This window comes from Choristoneura fumiferana, chromosome 6 (assembly GCF_025370935.1).
Source record: "Choristoneura fumiferana chromosome 6, NRCan_CFum_1, whole genome shotgun sequence".
In the NCBI taxonomy this organism is placed as follows: Eukaryota; Metazoa; Arthropoda; class Insecta; order Lepidoptera; family Tortricidae; genus Choristoneura; species Choristoneura fumiferana.
The window spans coordinates 895,206-918,635 of NC_133477.1; the positions used below are offsets into that span (position 1 = coordinate 895,206).

A 23,430-nucleotide genomic window follows, 5' to 3' on the forward strand; every position below is an offset into this window, starting at 1 on the left:
ATATGGGTGTACTGGTAGATAAAGTAACACAAAATAAGCATCTAGGTGTCTCTAAATATGATAAACTCGAAGACTAATCAAGTGATCATACTCATGCTATGACAGAAACTTGTTTGTTCCAGAATTAAAAATAACTATATTTAATTGTGGACTAAAATTATCGAAACTTAAAGCTAACTTGTTGGTAACTTATTTGGTAATGTCTTAAATAAAATAATTGCAGAATATTTCAGAAAGCGGTTGGGATGTATGGAATACTCGACACTCCTATAAAGATTTTTCATCGTAATTTTCGGTACCTACACTGAACATGATCAACATATGGAAAACATTTGTCAACCACAAACAAATCCTAAATACAGGTGTTACAATCAAACTGATTCAATCTTAAAACACCTTGCATACGTGACGCATAGCCTTAGCGGTCGTGCACGTGTGGTAGCAGAGGAGGTAATATAATAAGCTATATATTTCAAGTGAGAAAAGTTTTTCCATGTCAGTCTTTATGACATTGGCATAAGACTGATTTTGACTTGACCTGTGTAAAAACTTTTTTCACTACACCTGTACATACATTAACTTGTAGTGTAGGCACATAAGTCTGCGGACATTCTTGAGCCTTATTTAGACGCGTTAAGGTGGTGGTTGGTGGTTGGTGGGTGGTGGGTGGTGCTGCATCAGTAATCCTCGTATAGATCCTGCAGCCGCTCTGCGCGCGCGCCCAGCTGGTCGTCCAAGCCGTGGACATGCTTGATCAGCTTCTCATTCTTGATCGCCTGTGAATCACATTGACTCTAATACTTAAAAGGTTTAGTAGGTGATTAACTACATACACAAAACAATGTCTATTGGTGTCTTAAATATTGAAACTATCTGAACATTTAAATTTCTGTATTGAAATACATTAGTCTAGTTTGTATTACAATGACAGATAATTACCTCAAATGATTAAAATCCTTGAAGGTACCAAATCTGGCAGCTGAAGTTTGTCTACATTTAGTTAATTGGTCGTTTTCAAAAAGTTTAGTTAAAGGAGTAGTTTTTGGAAAAAATATGGTTTTTCCTACTCAGAATCAAGAGCACAATCGATTCCAATCGTTTAAAAAAAATGACCACATTTTTTCATACTAAATTTTATAGTCTTGTCACGCCCATACTAAGTGTATGAAAAAAACGTCGCAAAACTGACTTTTTTTTGGGGATATTTTTATATCGGAATCGATTGTGCTCTTGATTCTGAGTAGGAAAAACCATTCTTTCTACTCAACCCAAAATCCTTCTAGTTGCTGGCTGATGAAACTACAGCGTCATCCAATACTATTTCTACATCAGGGGTTCCGAATCTTATCAATACTGCAATTTCTTTTACAGTTACAGATTGTAATTATTTTGCCTTGACCTATGCATACATATAATCTCGCGGCTCTGGGAAGGCGCCGCAACGCCCCAGGGCACCCAAAGTCACTTTTGTGTATGAATAAATAACACAACTTGAGTTCTTGGTGCTGAATGTGTAATGATAATACAGTCTTACATCCCAAAGTCATCATCATCATCCCAGCCTATATACGTCCCACTGCTGGGCACAGGCCTCCTCTCAGAACAAGAGGGCTTGGGCTATAGTTCCCACGCGGGCCCAGTGCGGATTGGGAACTTCACACGCACTATTGAATTGCTTCGCAGGTTCCAAAGTAAATAAGTCTAATTACCACATAAATCAATGTATCTTACCAATTCATCAATAGCATCAAGACGCTTGCTACGGGAGTATGCAGTCTTGAGGAAGACCAGCACGTAGATGTACAGAGCCAGCACCAGCACAAACAACACCAGTCTCAGCTTTGAGATCCACTGAGTCGCCATCTTTCCCTGAAATATATAGAATGTAGCTGAACTGATTGTAGAGGTAATTCAAGTAATATATTTGTATTTTTATGAATCTTTATTGCACATAAAACACATAAAAATAACAGTTTACATAGAGAAATCTTATAAGGGATCTCTTTCAGTTAGCCATTGTGATTACTGAGTAGAGTACTTAGATGATATCTATCATAAATATTTCCTTCCTAAATTATAGCACCATAGATAGGTACTGTATGTATGATTTGTAGCAGAAATATTTATCAATTTACTAAATTAAAAGAGCTGAAGGAATGAGATAGATAATTTTTTGGCCATTTTCATGTCTGAACACAAAATGCAACATACCATGGATTGAAAGAAAATGAAGCAATTACTTAATTAATGTTTATCTGGGTGGCGAAGTCTGAAATTGACTTTATTATTCAACAATTCACTCACAAAATGACAATAATATACTTAAACTAATTTTATGGCTTTAATAAATAAATAAATAACTAGTTTGCTATGTTATCCCCAACTAAAAAAAAAACATAAGTTTCCTTTTCTTTCTCATTTGAATATTCAGAAAATCAAAGAAAACCAACGAGGCCCAAGCAACATTAACATTCTGGCTCAACTGTAGCTGCTGTAAGTATTAAATACGCCCACAATTGAATGAAGGTGTTTCATAAAAATGTTTCTCACTTGTACTTAATCACAAGGACTTGTGTATTAGTAAGTAATAGAATTAAGCTTACAGTCTTTATCATCACCTTCCGGTGTTCCGCCCCCACATGGAAACGTAGTTAGCAGGCTGTTAGTTAATAAAATCAGCAGGATATAATATTTAATATAATATTTATGTTTACATAAAGCAGTATGAAATATTAGAAACAGTTTAAATGGTGTTGTCAGCATTTATTTACAATATTATCAACATGAAACATAACAAGGCACGAGATAATAAACTTACAATCGCGTATTTATATTATTGTTCCTCTTTTATTAGCTATTCGATCAATCCCTTGCTTGTTTTTCATTCAATAGCAAGCATAATATTCGTAGTCTGTATTCGTATTTATCTTCTCATTACTTTGTTTTACCAGACAATAGAAAGACTTTCAGTTTGAAACAAGACTGTAATTCTTTTAATTAAAGTTCTTAATTACCTGCACATTTAACTCGAGTTGTATACAATTACAGTAATTTGGCTAGAGGAGCATGTTTCCTGTCAAAACTTTGACATATTAGAGCCGTTTTTTCGTTTGGTATTTATTTTCTCAAGTTTTGCACTTGAGTGACAGTTTGCATTTCTGAACTGATCGAAATAGAAAGAAAATAGTGAGTGAGGTTGAGGTTATTTTTATTTTATAATTTAAAAATAGGTATTATTTAGTGTTTTTAGCGTTTTTTCTTTAAAAATACTGCTTACTTGTTCATAATTGTCATCAAACTGTGACAATCAACTAAAATATGAGTATTTCTAACACACTCTGCCCAGTCTAGTAAACGTATTCGATCTTAACTGAAAATAATCTTTTTTTTTAGAAATGGCTACAAATTACGTGAAATACGCACAGCTAATCAAAGCGTCGAGCAACTACGCTACGAGGATGAAGCGGCTGTCGAATCGTATCTTCGGGGAGGTAGCCATCCCCACGAATGCTAAATCCATGAAAGTGGTGAAGATGTTCTCCGCGAGGCCGACGCACAGCAACGAAGAAGTGGTGCATTACTATCCGCGGCACGTGGAGACGCACGCGCTGATGCTGCGGCTGCGCGAGTACGGGCTGTTCCGCGACGAGCACCAGGACTTCAAGGACGAGATGAAGAGGCTGCGCGAGCTGAGGGGGAAGGTCAAGGTGTGGCGGCGGAAGCTCGACGCTGACAAAAAGGACTGAGTGCTGTCTAGTGTGTGGACCAGTTAGCATGATACTAGATTGGACAACTGGCTCTACAATGCCTAAAGCTCTACTTTTGTATCATTTTAGTATATCAAAATCAGGCCTTGCATCAAACATTATGTGTTCTATCACAGTAATGGCAAAATAATGGTATGTACAATCACCAGCACCAATATCTGACACAACAAGTGTGCATAAATATCAGATACAACTATTCCTAGGGCCGGAAGGATGTGTTGGATATTTTTGCATGCTCCGCTGTGGCAGATATTAATGCTGGTGACTGTAACAAAATAATTTGGGTACTTTTATCAGCAAAACAAGTACACCTTCATTGATAGTTTTATTTTCATAAATGATACAAATGTAGACCTGGCTTATTTATAGGAAAGTTTTATGAACAAAACTTAAGAGCTGTGGTGACTTCTGTTAGATAGTTTTAAATAAATTAAATCATTTTAGTAATACACTGCTGTATAAATATAAATAAGGCGACATGATGTTAATGTTATCAGTTTTCTTTGAAAAGTGAGTAAATAATTTTACCATTGATGTTTGCATTTCATTCGTTTTGGCTAAATTCTTCCAGGCAGTGATGGTCTTTATGAAAGTGATTTAATGAAACTATAAGAACCACCTCAATCCATCTGTTTGGGAACTATGATAGGGGGATGCCACAAACACAGATACACAAAGCGGTCAAGCTTATAACACCCCACTTTTTGCTTCAGGGGTCTATTTTGATTTACGAGTATTGCAACTGAAAAGAATTTCTGATGAAGGGTTTAATTATTAAAAATCACAAATATTTGAAACATTGTGTAATTCATGGTCAAGATTACAAAGTTGCATAAAATACTCACTGTACCTTAAATAAACCATATTGCTCCTTATGTGATATTAACTAAAATCTGATATTATTTATTCACCATTATTGAAGAAAAACAAACTATAACAAAACAATGCTAGTTCAATATTCATTCACAAAAAAGACAATAGTAAAATCACACTCTTCTTTATCCCATTGGAATCGCAAGCAGTGCCTGCACAGTAAGTTGAAGTTGCCATGGGAAGCCGTATCGCTCGAAAAACAGATAATTGTCGGGGGAGACAGGTTTGCGAGTGACCACGAAGCGAAGACTCAGCGTCGCATCAGGTGGACCGGCGTCACAAGAGTTGCGGCAGCTTCATGCATCGTGCGGCGCGAACCGGTTCTTGGTTAACCTCCTCACCGCCAGTCCTCCAGTCGGGACAGCTAATGGAATACCTTACGCGCCACGGCCATCTATACATGACCAACATTCAACTCGAAATGAATCCTTCTGCAATGGAATTAAAAATCAAGTTGATTTGTCGCCGGTTTTTCTGTGGCCCACAGAGCACGTCACTTCGTTTGTTTCGTGGCGGTGAAGAGGTTAAACGCCGTCCCCTCCGTTTGAATTTGGGGTCGTTTTATCCGCGGTCGCCGCGCGTTAGAGGAAAGCCAGACGTTCAGCCGTGGGCGAGTCGAGCGGCGCGTCGGGCTTGTCGTCGTGGTGGGGCGGCGGCTGCGCGTGCTCGAGCGCGTCGGGGTCCAGCAGGCCGTAGGGGGGCGCGGGCGGGGAGGGCGGCAGGCGCAGCGCCAGCGCGAACAGCAGCAGCAGCGCGGCCGCGGGCAGCAGCACGGCGGCGGCCAGCAGCCGCAGCGGCGAGCTGGTCAGCCGCAGTCGGGCCACGTCGGCGCCGCGCGCGCGCGCCGGCGGACGGTCCCACGACGCAGGCAGCACCGCCGGCACGTACTGCAGCCAGCGCTCCAGCCTGCCCGGGGACGCGGCGGTTACGGTTCCGTTGACAAAATGGCGAAAACGATTTTTTACAACCAAGAACGCCACTGAGGAGCACGAAATTCAAAAATCGAAGTGGTATCGTACCGTCCCTCTCACTCTCGTATTAAATAAAATTAGCGTCAGCGGGACGGCAAGATACGAAGGTAGGGTCAGTGGGGCTACTACAAAATGCGTAAATCGAAATCTCGGCCACTCTCGTCTGAAATATACAGGGTCTCCCAATTAAGACTATAGGATATCAAGGGAAAGTACCTGAAATATCGTAGATAGGATTTTGCTGAAAGAAGACTATGTTATTTTCAAAAGTTAGTAATTCAATTTAAAGATTTTCTAAGAATTACTTTCTTTGTCAGGGAATCGAACCGAATTGGAATATGAAAATAAAAATTCTTCCTAAGTAACATCAAAAGAAAGGAACAACGTGAAATTATTTTTTTCATATTTAAGTATGTGCGATTCCCAGACGAAGAAAGTAATTCTTAGAAAATCTTTAAATGCAGAATGACTAACTTTTAAAAACAACAAAGTCTTCTTTCAGCAAAATATCCTATCTACGATATTTCAGGTACTTTCCCTTGATGTCCCATAGTCTTGAAACGCCCTGTATTAGCGTCAGCGGGTCGGTACCATATGAACTATGAAATTCGAATTTCGTAGTAGCCCTACAGGAACGGGCGGTATTATTTACTCGGGCACGAGCAGCAGCGCGCGCGAGTGGTTGGTGTGCGGCGGCACCGGCGCCGGCGCCGCCAGCAGCAGCAGCGCCGCGTCGTGGGCGCCGCCCGCCGCGCTCTCCGCGCCCGAATACTGCGGGTGCACGAAGCGCGCCAGCACGGGGATCCCGCCAGACTCTGCCAGAAAACAACTAAATTGTCGCACACATTTTATTATTTGATAACAAGTGAAATATAAACATACGCGCGTAAGTTTAAGAGACTGTAGATAGTTTAACACCAGACTGGCTGTCAGCGCCGGTTCTATCCAGTGCTTTAATACGTCATCACTGAAACACGTGTCGTTAAAAAAATGTTGGCAACCCGATGGGAATCGAGTTGTTATGGGCGCCACTAGTAGTGACACAGGACTTGGGGCGACGCACCTGGCGCGTCGGGCCGGCAGCTGGCCACTCCGCGGTGCGGCAGCACGGCGGCGTGTCGCGGCTGGAGCGCGGCGGCGCACGAGGCGCGCGTCAGCAGCCAGCGGCGCCCCCACAGCGCGCCCGCGCAGCCCCGCCCGCGCCCGCACAGCGCCGCCCGCGTGCGCCCCGCGCCCCGCAGCGCCACCAGCATCGGGTCCTGCTCCGACGCATCTTCCATCTCCATCTCGATCGCCTGATAATAACAACGATGAGGTTTAACACGCACTGCGATTAAACGCGAAAATTACGTACGTCTGGCTTCACCCAAAAAAGAGCCATTTATAGACCTACGCTGTGCTGTAGCGTGATCAAATAGATAGTCACCTGTTGGATGACCTCGGGCGTGAGGTCCCCGTCGCGGGGCTGCGCGGGCGTGAGGCCCCCGCCGGCGGGGCCGGGGCCGGGGCCGGGGCCGGGCCGCGCCGCGCGCGCACACACGCACAGCGCCACGCACCACCACACCCGCATCTACAACGCGACACACGTACGAGCAAATCCGCGTGCTTGTGGCTCATTGGGGTTGCACGCGAACCTCAACTGCTCGACGGCTTTACACGCACACTAGCATGTTGTATCTTTTGTTAAGCTTTCTTCATGGGGGACCAAAATTTTACAAATATTTTAGAGGGCCAGGCCAGAATTTTACCAGGACGGTCAAAATAATAATTATTGCGGGCCAATTAGTTATTTCTAAGGTACTTCGGCAGGCGGGATTAAATCCCTTCGCGGGCCACTTGGCCAGTGGGCCGTTGGATACTTTGCTCTGCTCAAATCCAAACTAACGGTCCTGATACAGGTCTTCGTCGGTGCTAAGCGCCGTGATATGGATCGCTAAAATGATACAAATGTGACCTACCTTAAACCGCCATCCAAGCATCACTAACCGACTTCCGAGCTGGCAGTCCAGCCACTTTGTCAGCGCCTGATTCGCCAAACTCACAGCTCCGTGGGCGCGGAGAAAAGCAATAGATGTTAATGTCAGCTACAGTGACATGGTTGAACTTGTCAATGTTTTGTTTGCGGACAGTGTTTGTTGACAGAAGGAGGTTGAGTATTTGCCAGCGGATGAGCTTCGAACACAGTGTATATTTGTTGGTTTTGCGTCCGACGGCTGTCCTGTGCAGGTTGCCAGATGAATGTTTACCTACTCGATGCTACTGGTAGGTACTCTGGTATTAGTCTGTCGAGGGAAATCGGCTTTAAGTTGTTTAAGAAAAGCTCTAGTAGTGCGTCAATTATCTGGTGAAACCCTCACAACTTTATATCTGTGCCTTTGATGTTGATTTCCACTTGAGTCTACTTCGGCCAGTGAACTCTTACAATACGGTATTTGACAACTCCTGATTTTGCCATATCTTAATATTATTATGAAAATATAGATAAACAGATAGTGTTAGCGAAGAGAAAATTTAAATCGGTCGAAAATTGGATTTATAGTGATTTTTTGAAAAATCTATATACCTCTCTTTCTCAAACGCTTTTCTCTATGCAGCAAGTATGGCGGTACTGGCGTGTGACGTCACATGCCACTATGTCTTTCTCTGTCTAATCTTGAATTTCAAACCTTTATAACTTTGTTATTTGTAAAGGTAGCTTAAAAATTATTTCTCTATTCGATAACAGGCATTGTGTAGTTTTAATTTATAAAACATATACAAAATAGTCCAATACCGTATTGTACAGTATTAATTGGTGCAGAAGAATTGGAGTACATACCTACCCCTCTTATTTTTCAATCTGTTAACATTGCTGTTGCTAAATTCCATTAAAATCCAAGGTTTTACCGTAGAAAAGGTATCGAACAGATGCCTATATATATATACCTATGTATATATCTATTGACTGAGCTTACAACTGAAATAATATTTATTTGGGGCTTAGAAATATTTGGAATAGACTGAATAAAACAACAGAAAAAATAGCCATCATTTATTCGATTACAAAATCTTTCGTCAGGAAATAAATTGTTGCGTAAAATTACTTCGACAAGGACCCGGCGCCGGCGCCGACACGCGGTAAACAAGCCAGCGGGCTACAGCCACATACGCAACCGCTAGTTGTAAAACATCGCTCAAAAACTTCTAGAGCTATTTGGCTCTAGACATTTTTGACACGAGCTTCTGCTATTTTAAATGCGAATTCCTAGACGGGTAACGTTATGAGCAGTGTTTCTGACCGATTAACGTTCAAACAACAGTGACAAGAGGATACCGTCCAAGAATTTTCATTGAAAATGCTGCATTTACTAGATCCGTTGAGGATAAGTGGCGGGCTCGTTTGTGGTCGCGCGGCGCCGGCGCGGGCGCAGAAGCGTGCCCAACAGACTATCGCGGTGAGGACACAACCGAAGCCGGTACAGCCGCCCGACCCGGGACACCAACTCAAACCACCGCGCCCTTAGATACATTTTCATCTGTGAATTACAATTTCATAAAACAGTTTTAATTTTTAGACTACACGTGTGGATTTGAGACATTAGGACACGGCGCGTTCGCTGTCCCGTGTCGACCGTTTTAATTATGAAACACTAGAACCCTTAAGCGAAGCGGAAGTAGAAAACTCGCCAGCCGTAGTACATTATTCGTATTTATTATCAATAATAATTACGCTATTATCACATCTCTGGAAAAATGAAAAATGTCTGTCTGAGTACACGGCGTCTGTTCGTCGAACGGCGCGGAGGGGAGGGGGCCGCAACCGCGAATCACTCATTAAAGCTTATTTATTATAAGAAAATAACTATACATCTAGTTGCGCCTCCCGCCGCCGCCCGGCCAGCCTGCAATGCGCTTAACCTACCTACGCGGCGCGCGGCCCGCGACACCGACTTTTTTAGCTGCCCAATCAATCCTAACGTTTTGGCAGACTTATATTCCCAAGTCTAAATAAACTTCGCTCGCGTAATCAACGTTCAACAGATCAATCGTATCTTGATCTATTAAGAGTGTACTCGCTCTTATTTGATTATGTGCTAAAGTCTTAATTAAGACCTTAGCACATAATCTCATCATCATAATTGATGGCCAAGAAAGCTCCAGCCACACAATTCTTACCACAGCCTACAGGTCTTTTATTGGAGTCAATTATAAATAATTGATTCCGTATCATGACTGCAATTAAACGGATCAAAAATACGTTTGTCTGCCGAAGCAGCAATGATTTTGCGATTGCGAATGAAGTCCATTTAGAGCAGTGGTTCCTATCCTTGTTCTAGAATTTACCCCTAAAAATCGTAGAAGTTATCAGTTGCCATTTGCAGTTAAAACATGTGCAGTGCTTTTGTGTCCGACGACATGAAAGTGTTTACTCCTTTGGGGATAACCAACCCCAGGTTCAGAACCACACGTCCGGTGCTATGGGACGGGGATAGTCTCGGCTCAGAAGGAGCTAATTTGTATTTTTATAACCGAATCTTGGTAAATATCCCGCGGGCCGCGCGCCGACACCTACACTTAACCAGCTGCGTGGTCGTGCTGCTTCCGTACATGCTAAATACCGCACTTACTTAGTTATATAATGTACTTTACTTATCGGTATATGAAGTAGCACACTCACAAACGATTACATACCTAGCTTAGTTCGAAACACCGCGTCACATCCGGGGCGGCGTGCCTCTCTCTCGCACTAGTGGACGAGCCAGCGCGTGCGAGAGAGCTGCCGGCACGGCCCCCCGGTGTCCCCTCAGGCCCAGGGCTGGTGCGACCCTTAAAACTTACAATAAAACACCAATAAAACACTCAACGAATGATCCTGCCCCTGCCTCGTCGCACCAGCCTCACAGTCTCATCCTTTTCGGGCCACGCATTTGACAATAACTTATCGCTTGCGAGTCCCCATGTCGTTTCCGGTACATTGCAAATTCTCTTTACACGATACAAGGTTTCCTTCAACTCTTGCAACGAAACATATAAATGTTTTGAGTTCTTCAAATAGTAGGTATTTAATTTAGGTTAGTTTCTGTGTAGTTACATAAAGAAGGGCGTGGCTTGCGCTTCGTTAGAACGGCGACAGACCAACACATCGACTTCACTACGCTTAGTGCATTTTATTCGGCAAGATGCATAAGTAGTAATATGTACAAGTGAGGAGCGCCCGAACCGACTTACATCCACTCGGCTGTTTAACTTTCGACCTTACGGGTGTGCGTTAAAGTTTAAATTGGAACAAGTCTGTCTGTGGCGTGTCTCCTTATTCGGTGGAAGCGCAACGACCGCTAATCACACAGGAAATTGCTCCGACGCGTTTGTCCAAGCTTTACCCATGAAATTAACTAACTATAAATCTCATTGTTAATAGCACATCCGGGATTTAATCACAATTTAAATATAATCAATATTAACCTCGTGTAGTTGGCGGAAACGTAGAAGTAAATTTTGGTTATTAAGTTCCGGGTGTGCTCTTAGTTCCGAGTAAAAACGTTAATTGTGAATTTGTTTCGACTTTACATCATGTCTAGCGTCCAACAGTCAGCGCGCGTCGAGGGCCGATGCCACACAAGCTAACAACGTTAGTAGACAATTAACTATCAGTAGTCCATCTCTGTCCTACTCCTCTCTTTGGAAAAGGAGACAGAGACGACTGGGCTAGCTGTGCCAATCGAATCGACAAGCGGTTGTTATGGTTTTAATAGCGCACCGCCGGCCAACACACGATTAAAATAAAAATATAAAGTATCAGAACTTTACCATTTTTATTATACTTATTTGTATTTTCTGATTTAAATTCGGGTTTTATTCCGCGTACCTAGAGGTACCTAGACGGCTAACGACGACTGTGATCATGGCGCGTGCATCTCTGCCGAAATATCGAGCTTCTCTAAAATCAAGGTACGCGGAACGAAACCTGAATTTAAATCATAAAATTAGCAAATGGCCGCGATGGTCTAAAACATTGTGTTCTGTATTGGCGCCAGAGGTGCGCTAGAACAACTAACCTTGCAGTTATTAGTATAACATTTAATTTTATTTATATTTAACAATGCAACCGACCGACCTGTACGTTACCACAAAAGCTGAGTAAACATTTTAAATCTTCTATTAACGCTTAGGTCTGTTCTTTACAGTTTAGTTTGTGAATTACAAGTCCGAGTTCAGTATCATTGTACAGTCGATTCCTTTATCACTCTATCTAGTTCGTCGACTATACTAATTGTATATACATGGTAGTTCCAAACCGAGAGTGCAAATGTTTCCTCTCACTAATTCAGTTTAGCTTTAAATGCTGTGAGCCGAGTCTTTGTACACGGCGTGGGATACACAACACAACATTTCGAATCTGCAGACTATGTGAGAGGGAACACCTGTCACATTATTTTGTAGTAATCAAGTGGCTCACCAGCGCCACGCGCGGCGCGCCAGTGACATTTAAATTCCGTGAAGTAGAGTCGGTATTATAAAAATATCTTTGCGTAATACTTGGGAATCTCTCGAGACCCATCTTTGTAATTCCGGACGCCATGGAATACTTCGAAGCTCGTTAGTAGAGTCCGTGAGCAATATTCAAGTTTATTTTTCAATTAAGCGAAAATTTTTGAAAAATATGACAAACAAGCGGTTCTTATTGTTTTTTTACTGATCAGAAATTTATCTTAAATTTTATTAAAGTTTATAATTTTAGTGATTTAAACAAAATGTTTTTTAATATGTAAATTATGCTATTCAATTACAGTCTTATATTCGAACACGTCGTACACTACAGTGATCCATTGTATCATTGCACCGCGTCGGAATAAGGTAAATTTCTACGCATCTTTCTGTAGTCGACTCGCGAGGCCTCGCCGGGCGCGCCCGAGCGAGCGGCTCGCACCCCGGGGGATGGTTCTAAAATTTTCGCTTATTAAAAAAGTAGTAGGGGGGGTGGGGGTGGGGTGGTGTTTACGTGTAGTCGTTGAAGTCGTCCATGGCGACCTTGTTGGCGGCGTCCCCGGGCGGCGCGTAGGGCTTGGGGGCGCGCTGCGCGTGCGCGACGCGCTCGGCCTCGAGCCGGCGGCGCAGGCGCTTGATGTGTCGCAGGCGCTCGAGCGAGTTGCTGGCGTAGACGGCGCCGCCGAGCGCGAGGGACTGCGCCACGTGGGCCGCCAGCGCCGCGTGCAGCGCCAGCTGCCGGGCCAGCGCCGCGCAGCACGCGTCCGACACCACCAGCGGCACGCCGTCCAGGTGCGGCAGGAACTTGCCGCGGATCACCTCGTCCTTGGTCTTGACCTGCACGCGGTGCAGCGCCTGGCCGCCCGGCCCGCCCCCCAGGGGCTCCACCACCACGATGCACAGGTTCAGCTGACCCTAAGACACCACACACCAACACGATCACATTTCTCATTTAGCGGAGAGGCCAGCTAATTTACCCCCTGTTTTACCATCCATTCAATTTATTTGACGAATAAATGTCATGCCGTCTTTGTTTATTTTGTTCGAATAGACGGAGACGGCATCACATTTATCCGTCAAATATGACGGATATGTAATGAATGGGTGGTGAAACATCCCCTTAGTGTAGTATATTGTAACCGATATCCTCTCGAAATATCTCTATCCAATTTAAGTCACAACAAGTATGATTGGTTTTTTGGAGCCTTTTTGTATTTTTTATTTCAACTCCAAATTTGTTACTTTTACGGGTATCCCGTGAAACCATATCGAAAATACAAACTGAGACATGGATGCACAGAAAAACCAGAAAAAGAGACCAGCGCCGGGAATCGAACCCAGGTCCTCAGCAATCCGCGCTGCGTGCTATAACCCCTACACCACCACACTACTACTAAAATACTTATGAACGTCAAAAAATGTACCACCGATTTAGAAAAAGCTCTGTTAAAAAAAAATTGAAAAGCAACTCGACGTGGTTTATGTTTTCAAAATAAATCTACAAATGTTATTTAAACAAGGCTTGAAAAAAAAAAACAATGGTGTATACTTAAAACAGAGATCAGTATCTATCCAGCGCAGCGGTACCTTGATGGTGTGTATGGAGAAGTCCTCCCCGGAGTCGTTGTAGACGATGCTGACGTAATCGTTGCCGATGTACTTGCGCTTCTCGTTGCAGGTGGGGTCCGCGGCCGCCGTCGGCATCGCCGTCGCCACGTGGAACAGCACCTGCGCACGCGCACAACACACCACGTGCTACATTTTACAAAATTTCGCTCGAAAAACATAACCCTTCGGGCAGTCGGGTAAAAAAACGCATTATCCCAGAGATAAGACCAAGCTAAATTATCTCTATATGGCTAATCGTCTTGGTTGAAGCTGTTTCCAAAAATCTCAAAATAAATAAATATACAAGAAATGCGCGTTTATTACCAAAGAAATTGGTCCGACCACTGAAAAAGCTAAATCGACTTATAAAATTTAACTTAGACTTTCATGTCAGTCAGATTTTTTTTCTGTGGTCCTACTAAATTTGTCATTTGTAACTCATTACGAGGGACCATGTTTCAGAGAGTGTTTATCACGGCAACCCAGTGTACGCAACTTATAAGATCGTTACCAAAATTTATCGCGACCTCCTGGTGTAGTGTATTATGCCCATTTACAGTTCGGAGTGCATGCTTTTGCAATATGAGTACGTTAAAAATAATGAAAACGTATGTATGGCCCCTTAGCTTTGTTTTAGGTAGCAGGAGCAATACGGACCTGCATGACGTCATCGTGCCACACGTAGGTGTACCGGCCGTCGCGGCCGCCCTGCTCCAGGTTGAGGAACAGCGGAGAGGCGGCGCCGTCCAGCAGCCCGGCGCCCGGCCCCGCCAGCGCCACCAGCGTCCCGAGCTGCCCGAGGAACTCCGCGTACCTGCACCAGACACATTCACTTGTAAGCAAACACCAAACGCAAAACGCAGCTTTTGCATGTTTTTATTAGCCTCTCCCATAGGCTACCGAAATGCGGTGCGAATGCGGAACAAAATGTCAAGAAGTAAACGAAAGACAAACTCGTCAGTTCAACTGGCCAGTTAGGTAGGTAATGGTAGTTACTGTACCCGCCACTAGCGTTCCCAGCCGCCCGAGAAGCTCCGCTTACCTCCGCTACCCTATACGCATTCGATAACAAACCAACTTCTTCATTCACATATTTTGACATTTTAACTGCAGTTTCCCACAAGCCGCCGCAATGCGGTGCGCTGATGGAGATAATTAGTTACAAATCGATTCACAAGACTTGGCACGAATGGATTGAACGAAAGTTATGTCACTTAGACATTTTTGTAGGAACATGACAGATGCATGAAGTTTTTATATTTGTGTGAAAAGTATTCGAATAGGTAACACACAGATACTTTCATTCACTCATTCGATCCATTTGTGCCAGCTTTTGTGAATCGACCTGTACAAAGTTAAATTATGGCACGAAAACTGTCTCAAACTGAGCTGTCAACATTAGATTTTCACGAAGGATTTTGGCCAGCACTTTTTTAAACATCGCTACACATACAACACAACTAGTAAGGGCCCATTGTTTACCCATTTGGTTGAGAGTTTTAGTTTGAGAGATTAAATTAACAAACTGATTACCTGACACTGCCGTATTCATTCTTTAATATTAAAACTTCATTGTCTTGTTGTCCTGGTCCGACGTAGAGCACGCCCACCTGCCAACACGAATTACAGTCATTTAGCTAATTGGTACGTAAATTATAAAAACTTGTCATTCTCATTTAACGCTTTCCTTCTAATTAACTGGATCAGCTTAAGTAAGAAAAGTCTTCTTTTGTGATATTACTGTTTGGTTAGCTGAAATGGATTGAAAAAAAAAAAACAGAGTCGAGGTGCGTCATGGGAGACTACAAGCAACACTGAAGTTGGCAACGCCCATCGCTGACAAGTTTACGTTGTTACAGTCGCCTCGTGTGACAAATACTGGTGAGATATACTGGTAGTGAGAGGCCTGTACTCAGCAGTAGTGACAGGAGGCATGTGCCCAGCAGTATACAGGGTGGCTCATTTAGATCGGCCAGTGTGGAAAAGTCTGAAAACTATAAGACATACGAAGATCTGTTCTAAGGAACCATGTCACCGATTTTAGTAACAAGAATGCACTTTTAGTAACAAAAATGTATGAATGTAATTTTTCTTGGTTTCTAAGAAGAGATCGTATGTGTTATAGTTTCAGACTTTCCCATACGGACCGATCTAAATGAGGCACCCTGTATATGGTGGCACAGGGTGGTGGGGGCTTGGGCGTTACCTTGTAGGTCTCTATGGGCGGCACGCGGTCCAGGTTCTTGATGGTGCGCTCGTGCTGCACGCCGCTCACCAGCAGCGGCCGCTCCGTCAGCGGGTGCAGCGCCATCGGCGCCTCGCCTGCGCAACCAACAACCAACCACTGCTTACCACACACACACACACACACACACACACAACACGGGCCGCTACTGCCTCCAACTAGGCATGTGGCGGAAGACGATTTTTGAAGGCTCACATCGGCGGATGTGGCTGCCGATTTTTTAAGGTTTACACCCAGAAACGGGGACCTTAAGATTTTTTTATCAAAATATCGGTTTACAAATAAAGATAGTTTTGAAAAGCTACTGTTTCGTTGGTGATATTGTAAATTCACTTGTTTTCATATATATTCAATTTTGAATATCTTCCCGCACCTAGTCTATATTTAGTTTGGTTTAAAACTTAAAAAGTCTTCCATTGGTTGGTTAGATCTTTAGAGCATGGGTTCTCAACCTTAACCTGCCTCTGTAACCCCTTTGAGAAAAGTGGTCAATCTAAAGAAGTGGGTGACACTATTTCTCGTGTACACGCCCATACAAACACATGCCAAACTGACAAGTTTCTATGGGCGTGTACATGAGAAATCGGGTCGGTATTTCCATGTCGGTGTTATCCGGGCCGATAAATAATGTCACCCAAGAAGTGCACCCTCTTGAGTCAGTGTACATTTGGGGAAAGTGTGTTTTACGACCCTATAGGCACGTTGGAAGATGATACATTTTATGTTACAGATATATGACACCATCAAAACAAACACGACTGTATTACAGTTTGCCATAAAGCACTTTTGTATTAAGTAGTGTAAACAAACAGTGTTACCTGGAACGGGCGGTGTGATGGGGTATGTACTGAGCCTGTGGTAAAGCTGCAGCAGCACGAAGGAGGGCGTGACGCCGCCCCCCCCGCCGCCGCCGCCGCCGCCGCCGCCCGCCGGCGCGCGCGAGGACGACGCGTTCTGCTCTCTGCCGGCACACAGTACGCACGTTCAAGCTCCTCGACCATAAAGTCTCCTTTACTTTTTTCTTGTCACAGTGTTGGAATAATTTACGACAGTCCGTCCAACACACGAACATTGAAGAGTTACGTCTTTATATAATTAATTAGCTTTTGGTCGCGGCTTCGCCGCGTGGAATTCGGTAATCGCGCGCTGTTCCCTCTGGAACTGTGCAGTTTTCCGGGATAAAAAGTAGCCTATGTCACTCTCTGGCCCATAAACAATCTCTATGCCAAAAATCACGTCGATCCGTCGCTCCGTTTCGACGTGAAAGACGGACAAACATACAAACACACTTTCGCATTTATAATATTAGTACAGTATGGATAATCGCTAGATTTGACAAATAATGTTTTAGCATCACCACTACAAACATCGATACGTATTTAAGTGTCAAAGAATTCTGTGTCACATTGCTTCGTCCGCGAGACGTACCTGTGTCTTCTGGTGGGGCTCATAACAGAGATGGTGTTTGACCGCTTCGAGCGGGACAGCGGCGGCAGGTCGTCCCGCTCGCACGCGGGCGCCGCGGACGCGGACGCGGAAGCGGGCGCGGGGAGCGGCGCGCGCGGCGCGGCGGGCGGCTTGCTGCTGTATCCTTGCACTATGCTGTCACTCGCCACCTGGGACACCGGGGAGTCAGGAGAGGCACACTATTTACACGCCCATAGAAACTGACATGACTTTGTATGGGCGCGTACGCGAAAAATCGGGTCGGTGTTTCCATGTCGATATTATCCGCGCCAGTAGATTCACCCACAATCGCATTCGCTGCTTCTTTCTGTCAAACGGACGGATGAAGGTTAAAAAGAGACAGTGAATACGAAAACAAGAGCCCACGAGTTAGACCATACGGCCTAAATTGTCCCATTTAGGCTGTGCACGCCTCCGTGTTTATATGTGAGACAAATTTTATGATTTAAATACGGATTTTGTTCCACGTACCTTGATTTTAGATAAAATTAGTAATGACTGCGATAGTCTAAAACATTGTGTTGTACCATCAGCCAAGTATGTGGTCTACCACCCTAAAGTTGATAATCGTTTGCATGTCATAAAACAATAATGCCAATAGACGTGCCTGTCAACTTGAAAGTTCGACTTTAGCGACATATTCATTTGATAGGAACTTGTTTAAAAATTGATAGACCACTTATTTGGCTGATGGTACCTGTTGCCGTTATTAATATCGAGCAAAGAAAATTACGTTTGTTGTATGGGAGCCCCCCTTAAACATTTATTCATTTATTGCACCGAACAACTTAAACTCTTGGATTAATTTATTCATAAAATTAAATTTATTTAAACATACTACTTATTTATTTAAACTACAATATGATCAAGTGTCATATAACAAAATTAACAAAGAACAATCTGAAGACGAAGCAGTCACCCTCACCTTGAAATCGTCAGCAGATTTTCAGTTACTTTTAACTTTGCACATTTTATGGTTTGAAAATTCAAACGTTTCTTGTCGAAATGGGTTACAAATTAAAGATTGTGACAGTATGTAGTTTTTTTTTTAATGAAGTATGATATAATACGTGTATTACCTTCTGGAGCGGGTTGGAGTGGGGCGGCGCGGCGTCTGCGCCTGCGCCGGAGCCTGCGGGCAGAGCTGCGGACTTCAGCATGTATAGTTTACAGAGCAAGGGCTATTATAATATAACCCTCATCTAGAGACACCACAACTCATTTTTACTATCGGAATTGGAACTTAATGTGAAAAGTTCGCACTCACTATAACTTAGGTCCTAATTTTGTGATAGTTTCCGCATATTTTGTTCGGATAAATAATGTGGTGGACAAGCCCTCATTGCCTTCTATATAAATCCAGTGCTAGCAGAGTTTTGCTTATAAGTGGTGTAATTGGTTGATGGGGTCCCCGTAATTTTATTATTATTTACTACCCCGAGTTTACCCGCGGCTTCGCACGCGTACATTATTCGATCTGGTAGTTACAGTTGAAATTCCGGTATTAAAAAAAAAACCCCTAGCAAATCCCAAAATTTGTACAAAATTTCATGACTCTAAACCCAGAGTTTGAAATTTCAAGATTGTATCCCTATCCCGTGGGAATATCAGAATAAAAAGTAGCCTATGTGTTATTCCAGACGTCCAGCTACCTACATACCAAATTTCATGACCCTAAGCCCAGTGGTTGTTATTTTAAGATTTTATCCCTATCCCGTGGGAATATCGGGATAAAAAGTAGCCTATATGTTATTCCAGATGTCCAGCTACCTACATACCAAATTTCATCCAACTCCGTCCAGCCGTTTTAGCGTGAAGGAGTTACAAACATACATACACACACAAACTTTCGCATTAATAATATAAGTAGGATTGTTATAGCGGCAATAGAAACACATTACTCCATCCAACACGGGCCTGCAGTGGGGTCTATTGCCGGGCAGGCAGCGCTAGCTCGAGGCACCCTGGAATTGACCCAATGCCCGCCTGTGGGTTCATTAGATACCGCTCACTGAGGGACAGCTGGGCGAACGGTGTACCAATATTAGGCCATGGTCTCCTATAAACGATATCTCGTCACAATGCTTACTAGAGATGAACTGGACGCTGTTTTTCAATTCTGAGTCAACCCACTGTCATCTTGCAATGCAATGTTATTTTTAAAATTCTTTTCTAAGGGTTGACATTGTATTGCAGAATTAATCAGGGTTGACTCACTATTGCATAACAGCGTCCGTTACTGTTCTGGTCTCTTTCACACGTCGATGTTGGCGTCTTGACGTCGTACGCGGCATTCCAACTCTTTGCGTCGCGTCTCTAGCTATTTCGAACCATTGCAACGTCAAGTCGTGTCGTGTCGTGTCATATACAAAATGGCGAGATTTTGACTGAAACGTCCTCGTCCATCGCGGACGTGTTGACCGCCTTGCGTTCAGACGTCGATCGCAACGTTGACGCAGACGTTAAACGTCGCATATAGCATAAAATAGGAGACCATAGCTTTACTAGGGTTAAGTTTGTGACCTTTCAGGTTCGGAACTGTACAAGCAGCTTACCCGGGTCTGAGTTGTAAGTCATGAGATGCGGGTGGTGCTGGGGCGGCGCAGGGGCGGGCTGGGGGGCGGGGCCGGGGCGGGGCCGGGGGCGGGGCCGTGCGCGAGCGGCGACGAGCCCGACATCTCCTCGGGGATGGCCTCGCACGACACTCGCATGTCGCTCTTCTTCGCAGCCTTCTTCACAGCGTGCAGTGACATCGACGTGCTGCCGGTAACAACACCCTTAAGCTTTCTACCGTAATAACGTGACAGGCAAAAACATATCCTGTGTATTGAATAGTATGAGACAATACGTACTAGTAGCACGTTTCCTCACCAACCGTCGCCGACGCGTGTCATGTATGCGCTTGACTTTTCGTTCCCGAAACGTTCCTATTACGGTCATAGCTTTACTCATAGATACGGTGTAGCGGGTTTAGACCTTGAGGCCCGAATCCCACGGAAGCTACTACGAACAGCTATGGAATGGAATTCGCTACCATCGTCGTTTCCACATCGATAAAACCTGGGACTCTTTAGGCTAGAGTGAATAGACTGTTACTGCACCTATGAAATACACATTTGGCCTCATTTGCGTTTTTCTTTAGGTGAGATAGACTCGGGGCAGTTTTTGTTAAAAAAAAAGAATGAAAGAAGAGAAAAGAAAAAAGAAGAGAGTTATGTTTTTTGAGTAGGGTAGATATAGCACGTGTCAGCTCGTTTAAGTTAAGCTTAAATTTGTATTTTGAGACTATCTGTGAGATCTTGCAATTGGGCATGTGTCACTATTTTCATAATTATTTTGTTTTATAAGCTGTTGGTTCTCCTTTAAATAAATAAATAAATAAAAGATTTCACAGCGCTCGTTAAAAAACAATCAATTATCACAAACTGATTCAAACATTTATTTTAATATGAAAAATTGTTCGGCGATCGGGTGGGTTGGCGCCACGCGTTATAACGGGAAGTAGTTAGCAAGCCAAGAGCTGCTGGTTCGAACTCTGTCCGGAACGCTCAGAAAACGATTAAAAAAAACTTAGATTTCTTTGAGTAAACGTGCTTGCTAACAAATAATACTCCACAATTTTGGTAGTCTAAGGAAGGTTTTTTTTTTTGTTTTAGCTTATTATGGTGGTGGTACCACAGATATAGATTACACTAGATTACGCAAATGCATCTACTTCGCGTGTCCGAACCCCGACCAAACGTCGGGGTTGGCCCATACAAAGACTGACCGCTAACTGACTAATCATGACTAGTGATTGACTCGAGCCCCACGGCGCGGGTGGATGGCGCATTTGAATCGATTTTGCGCACGGGGATTTCACATCGCTAATTCGCTCTTGAGACGTCACAGTATAAGTATATAAAAAAAGTGACACGGTTGGTTTTTATACAGATTGAGGTGTTTGCGTTATCCAGTGTAATCTATATCTGTGGGTGGTACTGACGTGGGCTCGGTGCTGGGCAGCAGGATGAGGTCATGCGGCGCTGGCGCAGCGGGCGCGGGGGGCGCGGGGGGCGCGGGCGACGCGGGGGACGCGGGCGACGCGGCCAGCTTCCACGACGACGACATCTCCGGCGACGAGTTGGAGCGCCGTACCGGGTGCCGGCTCTTGCCCTGACAAAACCAATGGTTATTTGTGTCACAAGCGAGCAAAATGGTGTATTTACGGCGAGGGCGTACATTGAATCCAGAATGTAGCGAAGGATTCTACAATAGAATCCTGAGCGTAGCGAGTGATTCTAAAGTAGAATCCTGAGCGTAATGAGGGATTCAAGTGTTAACGCCCAAGATGAAAATAATTTTGCTCCCGAGTGGCTCATACAACTTTTCAATATTATTAAAGAATAACCAGCATAGAAAATGGCGTGCCTTTACAATTATCAACTTCAAAAAATGGCATTTGCAATAAAACGCTTAGAAAAGCCTTGAACAGAAAAGTTGCACTTTGCTCACTCTCGTCAGGGAGTAAAGTTACTTTTCTGAAGGAGAGGCGTGAAAAACATATTAACTCATTTGTTCATTCACTACTATTTTAAAATGAGTAGGTACTTTATGTAGCTGTCAGGGTAATCATTCGACTCGACTCTCGTACCGACACTTATACTTGCTTGGCTTCTTTTACCGCCCGCAGTTCCTCGACTCCCTAAAAACCTACGGCCGCAGCCCTTTTCCCAAAAAGGGGCGGCCTGAGCCAGCATCGACATTCCCTCAAATGCACACATACACACATGTTATAAGGACAGTTTGTATGTTTGTTTGGGTCAGGAGCGAGCCCTGGTAATAAGCGGGGTTCCATACCTCTGGCACGAAAAGCAGGATGTCGTCGTCCCTCGCGCCGCGCACCGGCGAGCCCGGGATGTTGATGGGCTGCGTGCTCATCCTGCGGAAACAAAGCTCTTACTACCAGGGACGTCAACATTTTGATTAACATACAGTAGACTCATTTACATATTTCTTGTCCAGGTCATGTCTAGAGGTCATGAAGATTCTTCTCAGGACTCCGTGCCCATTATGGATTCACAGCTTCAAACTGTCTCCAAAGTCGAAGCACACGTTGGATTAAACATCCAAGACCCGAGAACGTGTTGACGTGTGACTTTGTCAAATCATATTGCATAAGGACAGTGAACGTGTTAAAGTAGAGTTGTGGATAACGCTCATTTTGGAGGCTTAAAGACTCGAGCCCTTAAGACCCTAGAGTCTTAAAGACTCGACTATATTTGACAATTAAATTGGCTTATTATACGCGTATAGATGCAACAAACCGTCTTTGCGGCCTTTGAGTCGTTAAGCCTCGAAATTAGCGTTTTTCACAACACTATGTTAAAGCCCTTATTTTTCGACTTCGGGCTTCAACGTCAAAGTCAAAATATCTTTATTCAATTTAGGCTATAACAAGCACTTATGAATGTCAAAAAAAAATCTACCACCGGTTCGGAAAAACCTCTGTTGAGAAGAATCCGGCAAGAAACTCAACGAGGTATATATATTACGAGGTAAAATACGGACAAGAGTATTAGGCTTTATTTTTAATTTACCGCCCTAAGACACAATGTAGTATTACTCGTACAGTGTAAACATGTAGAGAGCAGAGTGCATACCTGAGCGGCTGCGGCGAGCCGATGCAGTGCGTGGCGGCGTGCGGGGGCTTCTTCTCGCCCGCCACCACCGAGTCCGAACTGCACACACAGAACAAAAACCAGAGGAAATGTTACAGCCCCGGATCTTACCGTAACCGCAGTGTATAATTTTAAATCTTGGTGACTTTATTCGAAAAAAAGATAGAAACTTCTGAACCGGTAACAGAATTAGAACTTTACGAAAGCGGTATATTCTTATTATTATTATTCCCTCAATGGCGGCCTTAAGGCTTGGGCCAATGTCAGTTGCGATGACAGGGTTGCGGTTGATTCTGCAGAACGCCAACAGTTTGACAGCAGCAAGAAAATAATTTAGAAAAGAGAAAAAAAAAAGTATATTCTTAAAGAGTTTA

The 23,430-nt window shown here is 43.8% G+C and overlaps 3 protein-coding genes across 6 annotated transcripts in view; 1 reads left to right on the forward strand and 2 right to left on the reverse strand.

Annotated features, from left to right (window-relative positions):
* The first annotated feature begins 3,108 nt into the window (after positions 1–3,108).
* mRpS33 (mitochondrial ribosomal protein S33) lies at positions 3,109–4,301 on the forward strand. 4 transcript variants are annotated; one of them, XM_074088808.1, is made up of 2 exons: positions 3,109–3,186; positions 3,394–4,301. In XM_074088808.1, exon 2 carries the CDS (start codon positions 3,396–3,398, stop codon positions 3,744–3,746), a length of 351 nt encoding a protein of 116 aa, XP_073944909.1. In that variant the 5' UTR covers positions 3,109–3,186; positions 3,394–3,395; the 3' UTR covers positions 3,747–4,301. The 4 variants fall into 4 exon arrangements, with proteins under 4 accessions (XP_073944909.1, XP_073944907.1, XP_073944908.1 ...); XM_074088806.1 differs by having other exon boundaries at positions 3,120–3,195; XM_074088807.1 differs by having other exon boundaries at positions 3,138–3,201.
* Positions 4,302–5,529: 1,228 nt separating this feature from the next.
* Positions 5,530–7,765, reverse strand: LOC141428789 (uncharacterized). Its single transcript, XM_074088803.1, has 4 exons — positions 7,570–7,765; positions 7,038–7,181; positions 6,675–6,906; positions 5,530–6,426 (listed from the first exon to the last, which is right to left on the reverse strand). Exons 1-4 carry the CDS (start codon positions 7,588–7,590, stop codon positions 6,260–6,262), a joined length of 564 nt encoding a protein of 187 aa, XP_073944904.1. The 5' UTR covers positions 7,591–7,765; the 3' UTR covers positions 5,530–6,259.
* A 4,597-nt stretch (positions 7,766–12,362) lies between these two features.
* gig (TSC complex subunit tuberin) overlaps positions 12,363–23,430 on the reverse strand; it is a gene marked incomplete in the record, with an annotated part of 77,551 nt that continues 66,483 nt past the window's right edge. Inside the window, 13 exon segments of the mRNA XM_074088551.1 lie at positions 12,363–12,991; positions 13,664–13,804; positions 14,342–14,498; positions 15,218–15,294; positions 15,891–16,006; positions 16,748–16,890; positions 17,358–17,545; positions 18,476–18,540; positions 19,952–19,978; positions 20,011–20,156; positions 21,382–21,551; positions 22,236–22,317; positions 23,039–23,116. Of these exon segments, the coding sequence (XP_073944652.1) occupies positions 12,587–12,991; positions 13,664–13,804; positions 14,342–14,498; positions 15,218–15,294; positions 15,891–16,006; positions 16,748–16,890; positions 17,358–17,545; positions 18,476–18,540; positions 19,952–19,978; positions 20,011–20,156; positions 21,382–21,551; positions 22,236–22,317; positions 23,039–23,116 (1,795 nt within the window).

Bases quoted from the DNA above. Each gene is read 5' to 3' on its own strand.
- mRpS33 (XM_074088808.1), top strand. From the start codon at position 3,396: ATGGCTACAAATTACGTGAAATACGCACAGCTAATCAAAGCGTCGAGC.
- LOC141428789 (XM_074088803.1), bottom strand. From the start codon at position 7,590: ATGCTTGGATGGCGGTTTAAG. The intron at 7,182-7,569 runs GTAGGTCACATT...GTCGCGTTGTAG, and splicing joins TGCTTGGATGGCGGTTTAAG to ATGCGGGTGTGGTGGTGCGT. The intron at 6,907-7,037 runs GTGACTATCTAT...TGTTATTATCAG, and splicing joins CGCCCGAGGTCATCCAACAG to GCGATCGAGATGGAGATGGA.